Consider the following 12,076-nt stretch of genomic DNA (forward strand, 5'->3'; position numbering starts at 1 on the left):
CCATTTGTGGGAGATCAACTATTTGGAGAAAAGTTGGAGGCTACCTTGTAGAAACCAAGGATAACAAAAAGGCTCTTCTTCAGGCCCCTGGAGATGGGCATAAGAAAACCCCTCATCAACATAAGCCTTTTTGTTCCTTTTGTCCCATCCAAAGAAGCCATGGTTTCTCCACTGTCAGATCCAGGTGGTGTAGACAAGAGAGAGGTGGCGGCCGTGGGTTCCAGCAGAACCCTACTCAGTTGGGTTTCTCCCATTTCCCAAAGGGGGCAAAGAAAGGAAACTCTTGACAATCATGCCCCCACAGATCCCCTGAAGGTGTGGGCCTGGTTTCTGTCTTTTGCCAACCTGTGGGAGAAGATTACATCCTGCAGGTGGGTAAAGGAAACAGTGTCCAAGAGTTATTTCATCGATTTTGATCAACTTCCTTGGAATGTATTCATCCCCACCCTGAATTCCAGATGCCCACTCAATCATCAGGCTTTCCAGATGCTTTCCAGCCAAGCATCTCCTTGAGATAGAAGCAATAAAGCCGATTTCTACCTCACAGAAGAAATCTGCGGTCTATTCAATTTTTTTCATCATGCCCAAGAAAAATTGTGATGTCTGGGCCAGATTGGATCTAAAATGGCTAAACAAGTGGGTCTCCAGAAAATGCTTCAAGATGAAGACCCTCAGATCCATCATTGCATTACTAAGAAAAGGAGACTGGGTGACCTCGATAGATCTCTCGGAGCCTTACCTTCACATCCCCATTTGTCCTGCTCACCAGTGCTTCCTGAGGTTTTGTGATGCCAACCAGCACTTCCAGTACCAGGTGCTGCTCTTTGGCCTATCCTCAGCACTGAGGGTCTTCACCAAGGTGCTGCTGGTGGTGAAGGCGTTTCTATGCATTCAGGGGGTGTGTATGCACCCATATCTCGATGACATACTGCTGAGAGCACCGGAGCAGGAGACATCTACATAAGCAATACACAACACTCTGTCATGTCTAAGAGGCTGGAGTGGGTAGACAATATTGTAAAGAGCTCCCTTGTCACAGTACAGTCTATCAGCCATCTGGGAGTGGTCCTAGACACCACTCAGTTCAAGATATTTCTGATGCAGGAATGGGTCATTAAACTTTGGCAGACACTGTTGAGGGTGAGGTCTGCCAGGAGGGTAGACCTTTTGGTCCTGGCACAACTTCAGGGTCTGATGGTCTCTGTTTTCGATGTCATCTGTTGGTACAGGTTCAACTCCAGGCCCCTCCTTCAGTTGCTGCATCCCTACCTTGATGGCATTGCCCAGAGGAGGTCAAGGAAGTTGGTGGTTCCTGATGCAGTGCATCAGGGGCTACAATGGTAGATGGCCCCTCACAGGCTGGAATTGGGAAGGGATCTTGGGGAGCCGCTGAGAACTATACTCACAACAGATGCCAGTCTCTCATGCTGGGGGGGGGGGCATCTGGGAGATCAGACAGTCCAGGGCTCTTGGTGTCAGGCGGAAGCTCAATTGAGCATCAATTTGTTGGAGCTAAGAGCTATCAGATTGGACCTGCAGGAGTTTGAGGCGCAGCTCAGGGGAACCCACTTGTTATTATGCACCGACAACACTTTGGGGAAAGTGTATATCAACAATCAGGGGGGCACTCAGTCCCAGGCATTGACGGTGGAGACTGTCATGCCCGCCCGACCCTCAAGGTCCCGGGATCATGCATCAGGCTCAGACCCCCACCCTTAGGGAAATGAGACTGGAACCAAAAAGCTATTACTTCACCCTTGCCAAGGCTGTGTACGCTCACAACAACCCTGCAAGGTAGAAGGTAGGCTGCCACCACCCCTGTATACTGGTCCTCTCAGAGCCAGGGGATCTCTGAGCCCAGAAGGTATATAAAACCAAGGTCCTAAAAGGCAAGAGTCACAGTTACACTCCTTGCCAGGCACCTCTGGTTTAACACTTAAAATCCAAGCTTTTAACTTCTTAGCCCTCTTTGGTAGTGAGTGACTGAGATTGGGTCAAAACACTGAATTCAGAACCACCCCTTCTCTCAAATGAACACACCAGGTTAAATAGAAGTAGCTTTATTAAAATATATAAGTGCACATATCATATAGCAGCAAGTAATCCTTTAAGACCATTCACCCAACAGGGGTTTAGGTTCTTACAAGAGAATTCATACACACAACAAGAAAATAATAAACTAACTCACCTAACTACTTACACACGAGGTAGTTGGTTGCGTGGCACCTCTCCTAAGAGAGATGGATGTTCAACATAAAGCAATGGAACCAGACATAGGTTGCCTTCCCATAAGCAACCCCAGGAACCATAAGGCAGAAAAGGTTTGGAACTCTGGTGCCAGTCAGCATAGGCAGAGAACAGAGAACAAAGGCTATGGGTCCCTAGCCCTATACTTAAGGGAAAAGGATCCTAACGGTCCAAGATTAATTGACCAATCAGGAATTGCCTGATGTAACTTTCTTCTCGACGTTTCTCACATTTTCGCGCCTTCAGGCCCCCCTCCCAACGGTGTTTTCCAACTGCATAGGCCAAGGATGACCTTGGGTGCCAGGCACTTGCTAATCAGCAAAGATAAACAGGTGCAGCTTGTTAAGGCTTCTTCTAACCGTCTTCAGCTGGAAAATGAAACTTAACTTTACAAATTGGCAAAGGCTTGTCTTTTCTAACTGTAACCATCTCCCAGAGTCCCTTACTGGAGCCAAAATGTTGTCATCAGATTTTTAATAACTCATGACCATTACAGGTTCATGACAGAGACATTCAGATAGTTTTGCTGAGCTGAGAAGAACCTAGTGGACTGGCTCAGCCTTTACATGGCCGAGGCAGAGTGGCAGCTGAATCTGGAGATTTTTGCACAGATGGTGAGGTGGATGGGTCGGCCCAAGATGGATCTGTTTGCCTCAGCAGAGAATGCACAGGTTCTAGTTTTCATATCCTGCAGGAGTTGTCCCTCGGCCTGGGCGGCAGATGCCCTGGAGATGGTCTGGCCCTCTCAGCTTCTGCATGCTTTTCTGCCCTTCAGACTCCTTCAGTGCACAATCCAGAGAATCCGATCCCCTGGGGCTCAGGTGATCTTGATAGCCCCATTTTGGCCATGGAGACTCTGGTTCCTGGACCTTCTGAATCTCTCAGTGCAGGAAACTTGGAAGTTCCCGCCGTGCAGGGACCTTTTGCTACAGGGTCCTCTGGTTCACCTTCAACCAGATCTGTTCCGCTTGACTGCCTGGAGACTGAGTGGATCTGGTTGACTAGGCAAGGGGTTGATAGGGTGGTGCTACCGAGAAGGGCATCCACTAACAGAATTTATAACATCAAATAAAAGGCCTTTCTCACCTGGTGTTCAAAGAATGGGGCCAATTCAGCTTCAGGTGACATCCACATAGTTCTCAAGTTCCTTCAGGTTGGTATAAAAAAGGTCTTAGTTCCAACATCATTAAGCAACAAGTCTCTTTAGAGTTTTTTCTTCCTCTGGAGCTGAGACCATTTCATCTCACCTGTTGTACAGGAGGTCATCAGGAGAGTACTGCTGACTTTCCCCGGGTGCATGGTTTCCCCATTTGGCATTTATCTTGGGTACCGATGGCCTTATCTGGGTCCCCATTTGAACCCATGGCTACCTACTCTCTACAATTGCTAACTTTTAAAACTGCTTCTTGGTGTCTATCATCTCTGCCTGGCGGGTATCAGAGTTGGGAGCTCTTTCCTCATCTTTCCAGTTGTACATCTTCCACTGTGACAAGATAGTGTTGAGACCAGCCCTGCTTTCATGCCAAAAATGAATTCTGTTTCCCACAGGTGTCAGGAGGTAGTTCTATCTTTGTTCTGTCCAAATCCTTCAGGGAGCAGTGGGCATCATTTGGATGCTAGATGTGCCCTTTGTTTCTACTTGGACAGGACCCTGGAATTCAGAAAATCTGAGGTCCTTCGTAGCCTTTTTGGGTTCATCCAAGGGTCAGAAGGTTTCAACATCTTCCATCTCAAGGTGGCTGAGAAGAGCTATTGAGCAGGCATATGTGGCCTTGGACAAGGAATGCTTTAAAGGGGTAACAGCTCATTCTCTCAGGGGCACAGCAGCTTCAGCTGCATTCAAAGGAAATTTCCCAATTCTTGATATCTGCAAGGTGGCCCTCTCCTCACACATTTATAAACCACTACAAAATAGACTAATTTTCATCTTCAGATGCAGCTTTTGGAAGGAAGGTGTTACAGAAAGTGACGAGGACATATTAAGGAAGCAGAGGAGACACACCCGGTACTAACAGCATACTGCTCTGGTATATCCTAGTCATAGAATGCATCCCAGCACAATCAGGCAAAAATGGAAATTGTTACATACCATGAATTGGAGTTTGCTGATTATGCTGAGATGCATTTGCCCCTCCCTTTCTATTCCTCTGCTGTGTTTTAGGAGTGTCTTGTTCCACTGAGGGCTTGGGTATAGGGCTGTGGCCTCCCCCTTACATACTGCACATGATGTTTAGAAAGTTTGTCTTTTTGGCTGTCTGGGTGTTTGGGCCAATTGGCCATTTTCAGTTCTTTTCAGTCCTTCCTATTTTATGCTTTTTCTGGCTCTGAAAATAGTTTTGTGGTTAGGTTTTCCTTCTTGTTGGAGGGTTTATGGTTGGGGCTGAGGAGTTGTCCTGCCGTGTCAGTTGTTCTGGAGAGTGGGATGACTCCTCACCCTGAATGAGGACACACAAGATTTGGAAGCCCTACCTACTGAGTCCGGAGACAGGAGTAATCCTAGTCATAGAATGCATCCCAGCATAATCAGCAAACTCCACGGTAAGTACCAATTTCCATTTTCTCAAGCATCCAACTGCATGGAGGCCTGATTCACATGATCTTCCCTGCTTTTTTCCGGGGCTGGGGGGGAAGAATCATGTATGTTGTTTGACATTTCTCACAGAAGGCTTAGTTCACACTGTATTCTGTAAGGACTTAGAATCATAGAATTGTAGAGTTGGAAGGGGCCTATAAGGCCATTGAGTCCAATCCCCTGCTCAATGCAGGAATCCAAATTAGAGCATACCCAACAGGTGGCTGTCCAGCTGCTTCTTGAAGGTCTCCAGTGTTGGGGAGCCCACTACCTCCCTAGGTAATTGGATCCATTGCTGTTCCATTCTAACAATGAGTTAGTTTTTCCTGATATTCATTGAAATCTGGCTTCCTGTAACTCGAGCCCATTGTTCCATGTCCTGCACTCTGGGACGACCAAGAAGAGATCCTGGCCCTCTTCTATACTTTCAAGTACTTGAACAGTACTATCATATCTCCCCTCAGTCTTCTCATCTCAAGGCTAAACATGCCCAGTTCTTTGTCTCTCCTCATAGGGCTTTGTTTCTAGTCCACTGATCATCCTCGTTGCCCTCCTCTGAACTTGGTCTACTTTGTCTGCATCCGTCTTAAAGTGTGGTGTACAGAACTAGATGCAGTACTCAAGATGAGGTCTAACCAGTGCCGAATAGAGGGGAACCAATACTTCATGTGATTTGGAAACAAAACTTTTGTTAATGCAACCTAAAATAGCATTTGCCTTTTTTGCAGCCACATCATATTGTTGGCTGATATTCATCTTGTGATCAACGACAATTCCAAGATCCTTCTCACATGTCATATTGATGAGCCAAGTATCCCCCATCTTATAACTGTGCATTTGGTTTCTTTTTCCTAGGTATAGAAATTTGCACTTATCCCTGTTAAATTTCATTCTGTTGTTTTTAGCCCAGTGCACCAGCCTATCAAGATCCCTTTGAACTTTGTTTCTGTCTTCCAGGGTATTAGCTAGCCCTCCCAATTTTGTATCATCTGCAAATTTGATAAGCATTCCCTGCACCTCCTCATCCAAGTTATTAATAAAAATGTTGAAGAGCACTGGACCCAGGACCAAGCCTGCGGTACTCCACTCATTACCTCCCCCCAGTTTGAGAAGGAACCATTGATAAGCACTCTTTGAGTACGATTCTGGAGCCAGCTGTGGATTCACCTGATAGTTGTTCCATCCAGCCCACATTTAGCTAGCTTGCTAATCAGAATATCATGGGGCACTTTCCTCAAAAGCTTTGTTGAAGTCAAAATATATTATGTCCACAGTACTCCCACAGTGTACCAGGGAGGTTACCTGATCAAAAAATGAGATAAGACTTAGGCCACTCTTCTACCAGGCTGTTATGGCGCCATCCCAGTTGAATGCATAAAGTGGAAAAACAGAAAAAGAATACAAACAATCCAAATATAGGTCTGCACCAGACATCTATGGTTTAATGTGAATGAATCGAAAGTCTGCTCCTCCCTGACTCCTGCTGTTGCTGTGCCAGGAAGGAAACAAACTTATAGAAACTGGCTTCACATTACATGCAAGGCCATGCTCAGGGTTTGTTTCCCTCAAGCAATGAGCAGTAAGCCAAGAATAAACCTTGGCTTTTAGTCTTGGCTTGTTTTGGGAAAACAAATGATGAGTGCGAGTTTGTATGTATGTAAAACTGGCCTCTGATTTATTTAATTCCCACACAGTAATAGTAGTGGGGGAGGACCAACATGGGAACTTTTGAGCAGCATGCACTAGAGAGCTGCTCATTCACATTAAAACATATAGTTTAATGTGATGTCTGATCCAGGCCAGAGAGGGCTTTTAATTTATTTTTTCAATGTATAGGCTGCTTCTCAACTTGGCAGTTCCTAAAGCAGTGTACAATAAAATTACAAAAATATCAGCAAATAAAATAACAACAAAATGCATAAAACAAACAGGAGAGTGTATTTTAAAAAAACAGTCAAAAATCTTCAGCTTAGAAGGCTTGACAGAATACCAAAAAAAGGTACTGCCACTGTTATACAGGAGTATTGGAGTGTGTGGGTTTCCTTCAGCAAACAGTCCCGTAGGACAGGCACTACAAAAGCACAATCTCACTTCATCACTAGATCTTAATTCTAGAGAAAGAGGATAAAGTGAAACGACATGATTCCTGAAGTACATGGAGTCTAGGGGTAGCTGGGCACCGCTGCAGAGCCAGCCACCCAACAGCAACATTGCTGCCACTTACTGGGGTGGGGCAGGGCAGCAGTGAAGTTAGGGTGTCTCAGGTGCACTGGCAGAGCCAATCCAATGCTCTTCATGGTGCAGCCAAGCTGTCCCAACCTGCCCTGCCCAGTCCCTGTCTGATCCTGGTAAGCAGTAACAATGTCACTGTTGGGAGGTCAGCTCCACTGTGCTGCCCTACTGGCTGCTCCTGGTGGAACCAAGATCTTATGGGTCAAAAGTTAACCAGTACCTTAAATGGGGTCTGGAAAATATCTGGAAGCCAGTGGCATAATTAGTATAATACGCTCCCTTTGTGTGTTCCTGGACAATACTTTGCTTATTTCTTCATTTCTCATATTTGTATCTTCTAAGACCTCTTCTAAGTCAGGGAAGTGTAGAAGGTTTCCCCATTACGATACAGTGACCTAGATGAAGCTTAAGAGAGCCTAGTGAACTTCATTAGGCTACAATTGAGCTTCATAGCTGAACGCAACATTGCATCCAGCTTTCTGTAGTCCTACTTCTACACTACAACACACTGGCTTTCTGGTGAAAAACATTGTTAAGGAACTGCATATTTTAATAAATACTCAAAAACATTTTATGTACACACTAAAAATGTAAAATATGCTGCCAAACCTTCCTGTGGGTACATAGGGGTGCTACTGCTATTGTTTTGTTGTTGTTTATTGTTATGTTTTTATAGTGTTTTATATTTCTTTGTTTTAACATTGTGTAAATTGCTTGGAGACCTTCGGGTATTAAGCAATTAATACATCTAATAAATCATGGTGATGATGCAGTATGTTTACCAAAAGGCATATCCTGCTGGTACTTGTGCCAGGGAGTTGGCATTGCCTACAGCTTTTTTCTAAGAGGAAGTGTAGTGGTAAACCCTTTTGGTACCATGTAATGGGTGAAGGCTTCTTCAGAATCCATAACCATTACAGTAAGCAATACATGGATTCATTATACAGCCCCAAGAGTGGCTGTGTACTGTGGCCAGCATGGAGTTTTTGCATTCCACATTGTTAAATAGGAAATACCCCCTATGCCATTCTGCTGCTTCCCATAGGCTCATTTCAAAACAAAAGCTTACTAACATATAGTCCTGAACTTAGAAAATCTTGCTTAACAACCCTCTGCGTTTTCATGGTGATACACAAAACACACTTGTAGTCTCCCACCCAAATTTAAACCAAAGCTGTCCCTGGCCACATCCACACCAGACTTTTATTCTACTTTAGACAGTCATGGCTTTCCCCAAAGAATCTTGGGAAGTGTACTTTGTGAGAGTTGTTAGGAGATTCCTATTCACCTAACAGAGCTCCAGTGGCCAGAGTGGTTTAACAGTCAGCCCCTCTTCTGGGGATTGTAGCTCTGTGAGGGGAATAGGACCTCTCCTAGCAACTCTCAGCACCCTTCACAAACTACACTTCCCAGCATTCTTTGTGGGATGCCATGACTATTTAAAGTGGAGTAAAGGTCTGGTGTGGATGTGGCCAGACACAGCTTTGGTTTAAACTTTGGTGGGAGACTACAAGTGGAATAAAAAGATGGGGGAAACCCTGAAAAACAATGATACTGTTCACAATGTTTTCCTTTTGGAAAGGAAAGGGGCTTTCCCTCTTCCCAGTGCTCACCCACCCAATCTCCTCTCCCTCCCTCCCTCACCCCTCCTCCCCTCCCTGCCTGTCCCCCAGGTCAGTTTCAGATATCCTAAGCATGATTGTCGGGGAAGGAACTGGCAATCCCACCCCATATATATGGTCTGCCTTGTAAACGTCGCAAGACATCACCCTAAGAGTCGGAAACGACTTGCACTATAAGTGTGGGGACACCTTTACCTTTTTTAAGCATGATTGTATAGGAGTAAATCCCACTGAACTCAAAACACATGCAAATGACCAAACCTGCCCTCCTCTCCTCCTCCCTCCTCTCCCCTCCCTCTTGCCCCTTTCCTCCCCCTTCGTTCTCTACTCCCACCCCTCCCCCTCTCATTCCAATCTCCTCCCCCCTCCCTTCTCTTCTCCCTTACTCCTTCCCTCTCCCAACCCTTTTCTCCTGTTCCCCCATAGTCAGTTTTACCTATCCTGATTGCATGGGAGTAAATCCTATTGAATAAGCAAGCAAATGATCAGACCTGCCTTTCCCCTCCTGCTCTCTCTCCTCCTTTCCTCTCTTCCCTCTGTCTCCTTCCCCTTCCCCTCCCTCCTCCCCTCCTTCCCTTCTCTTCTCCCCTCCTCCCTTCTTCCTCCCTACCCTCTTTCTTCTTCCTCTTCCCCTGCCCACTCCAAACCTCCCTCCTGTGTAGCTTTGAAGAATTTGGTAACATGTGCCTCTGAGCATATGATGAGCGGTGGCAATATTCAGACAATTGATATTGTTCAGATAGTCACTTTAAATATGTCTCATTTAGTTTGCAATTTTAGTGAAGTTTACTATAGTAAATCATTTTCTTTTGCTTCTGTTTCTGTGAATACGTGAAGTACAGCAACACTTTGCATAATTTACACACACAAAAAACTCCAAAAACAATTGTAGAATGATGGCACTGACTATTCTCCAATAGACATGAGGAATATCTCAGTTTGCACAAGATAAAACAATGGGAGGTAAAATGTATTCTAATACATTTCTAGGTGTGCTAGATGTTTTTAATTTACCATGCCCACCCTTCCTTAAGTGGAGTCGTTTAAGCATAGCAGGCTGAACACATGCATCTTGGGCAGTCCAAGTTTGTTTTTTCCAACAGCTAGATTCATTGCTTAAGTAGAAACATATTGTAATCCGTCTGATTTTACATCAAACTGCAGTTTCTGATTCAACTGTTAATGCACCCAAAATAGAAATAGAGCATAACCTCCAATTTGAAACACCAAAGGCTGTCTTCACCATCATATGACATTGACCAATAAAAGGGCTTTGAAATTAATAAAAATAAATCTGACACAGATTTCTGGGATGAATAATGAGAGAAATAATAATTTTCTGAGTTAGATTCTCTGTGGAAACAGTAGTAACACAGGAAAGAAGCAAAGTAAGAAGAACACCAACAAACATACAAAAATGTAATTCTCCATTTTTGGAGATAAAATCCTGATTGAAGGTGTTGCCATCACTCACCATATGGTCAGAGGCACATGTTAGCAAATTCTTCCAAGCTATACAGGATGTGGATTGGACTGTGAAACACCAATCCAAATTGTTTTTGCCTTTTTACAGATTTATAGGACAGTACAATATCTCAGAGAGGTGGTCAAGTGTCCTGCTTCCCTTCACTATAGGCTGTCCAATTTCCCTGCTTTCTAAAGTTTGATAGAAATATCTGTGAGCTATAGATATGTTCTTAAACAGCAAGGGTGTTTTGCCTATTAGTGAATATTAAATATGGAACAGAGATAAAGCCAATCTGGCAAGAGTGATCACTTGCCATTTATATTCTCCAAAGGCATCCACATCATAACACTCCTCTTCTGCAGTTATCTGGCTAATGTATATTTAGTGCATCAGTTAATGAATTAACACTCTTGCATTTTTTTTCATAACCACATACTATTCTAAGGAGATATTTATTTATTATTTGATTTATATCCCACCCTTCCTCCCAGAAGGAGCCCAGGGTGGCAAACAGAAGCGTTAAAAATACTTTAAAACATCATAAAAACAGACCTTAAAATACAGCAAAACAAAACAACATTAAAAACATTTTTAAAAAAAAGCTTTTAAAAATCTTTTAAAAAAGGCTTAAAAACATTATTAAAAAACATATTAACAAGCAATTCTAACACAGACGCAGACTGCAATAGGCCTCAAAAGGCTTGTTGAAGGAGGAAAGTCTTCAAAAGGCACCAAAAAGATAGCAGAGATGGCGCCTGCCAAATATTCAAGGGGAGGGAATTCCACAGCGTAGGTGCCGCCACACTAAAGGTCCATTTCCTATATTGTGCAGAACAAACCTCCTGATAAGATGGTATCTGCAGGAGACCCTCACCTGCAGAGCACAGTGATCAACTGGGTATATAAGGGGTAAGACGGTCTTTCAGGTATCCTGGTCCCAAGCTGTATAGGGCTTTGTACACCAAAACTAGAACCTTGAACTTGGCCCGGTAGCAAATGGGCAGCCAGTGCAATTCTTTCAGCAGCGGGGTGATATGTTGGTGATACCCTGCCCCAGTGAGCAGTCTCACCACCGCATTTTGCACCAGCTGCAGCTTCCGGACCGACCACAAGGGCAGCCCCAGATAGAGCACATTACAGTAATCCAGCCTGGAGGTTACCAGTGCATGGACCACGGTGGTCAGGCTATCCCGGTCCAGAAACTGCCACAGCTGTCTTACTGGCTGGTAAGATATATTACATATAGTCAGTGCTGAAACAGCTGGTTAATTTAAAATAGAATCTGGTCTGTCATAACAGACTCTCTCTCCTATTTCTCCCTCAATAAATTAGCATTTGCCCCACCCCTCCCCCAAGCTATCAGAATCTACAGTTTCCGTGTGTACATGTGAATCAGGTTTTGGAGTCAAATGAAGTCAAGTATCTGAATTTAATGTTGCATAATAAAAGAGAATATTGGAAACAGTTCTTTGTGGTGGACTGCAAATCATTCAAATGCAGTGATTATTAATGTGTGTATATATATATATATTTCAGTATCTGTGGGATTTGAGTATGAGACCTGTCCTAGTATGATTTTATGGGAGAAAAGAACTGCCCTGCTGCAAGGATTTGAACTTGACCCCTCAAATCTAGGGGGCTGGTCTTTGGATAAACATCATGTGCTTAATATAAAAAGTGGTAAGTTCACTGATATGTGTTTACGTTTTAGATGCAAGCCATTCTTATGATTGCCTCCAGCATATCAAGGAGTGCTTGTGCAGACATCTGATTGATGCTACACACTGATGTGGTTATTTGCATGCCAACCATAAGCACAAAATGTGGTGTGCATTGATTTACAGCAAGGCACTGCAAACACTTGAAATGTACGGAAAGTTTTATGTGTGCCTTTGGCATACATATAGAAGCCTTTGTGCATCAACTAGTGTCCAC

At 44.1% G+C, this 12,076-nt stretch overlaps 1 protein-coding gene across 13 annotated transcripts in view; it reads left to right on the top strand.

The window, feature by feature from the left end:
- The window catches only part of LOC133380132 (teneurin-2), a 995,941-nt gene that overhangs the window by 903,815 nt on the left and 80,050 nt on the right, over positions 1 to 12,076 (top strand). For all 13 annotated transcript variants that reach the window (XM_061616787.1, XM_061616792.1, XM_061616791.1 and 10 more), the window contains one exon: positions 11,678 to 11,821. In XM_061616787.1, the coding sequence (XP_061472771.1) occupies positions 11,678 to 11,821 (144 nt within the window). The remainder of the gene's footprint in view (positions 1 to 11,677; positions 11,822 to 12,076) is intronic.

The sequence above is a fragment of the Rhineura floridana genome, chromosome 3, assembly GCF_030035675.1.
Source record: "Rhineura floridana isolate rRhiFlo1 chromosome 3, rRhiFlo1.hap2, whole genome shotgun sequence".
Taxonomy (NCBI): domain Eukaryota; kingdom Metazoa; phylum Chordata; class Lepidosauria; order Squamata; family Rhineuridae; genus Rhineura; species Rhineura floridana.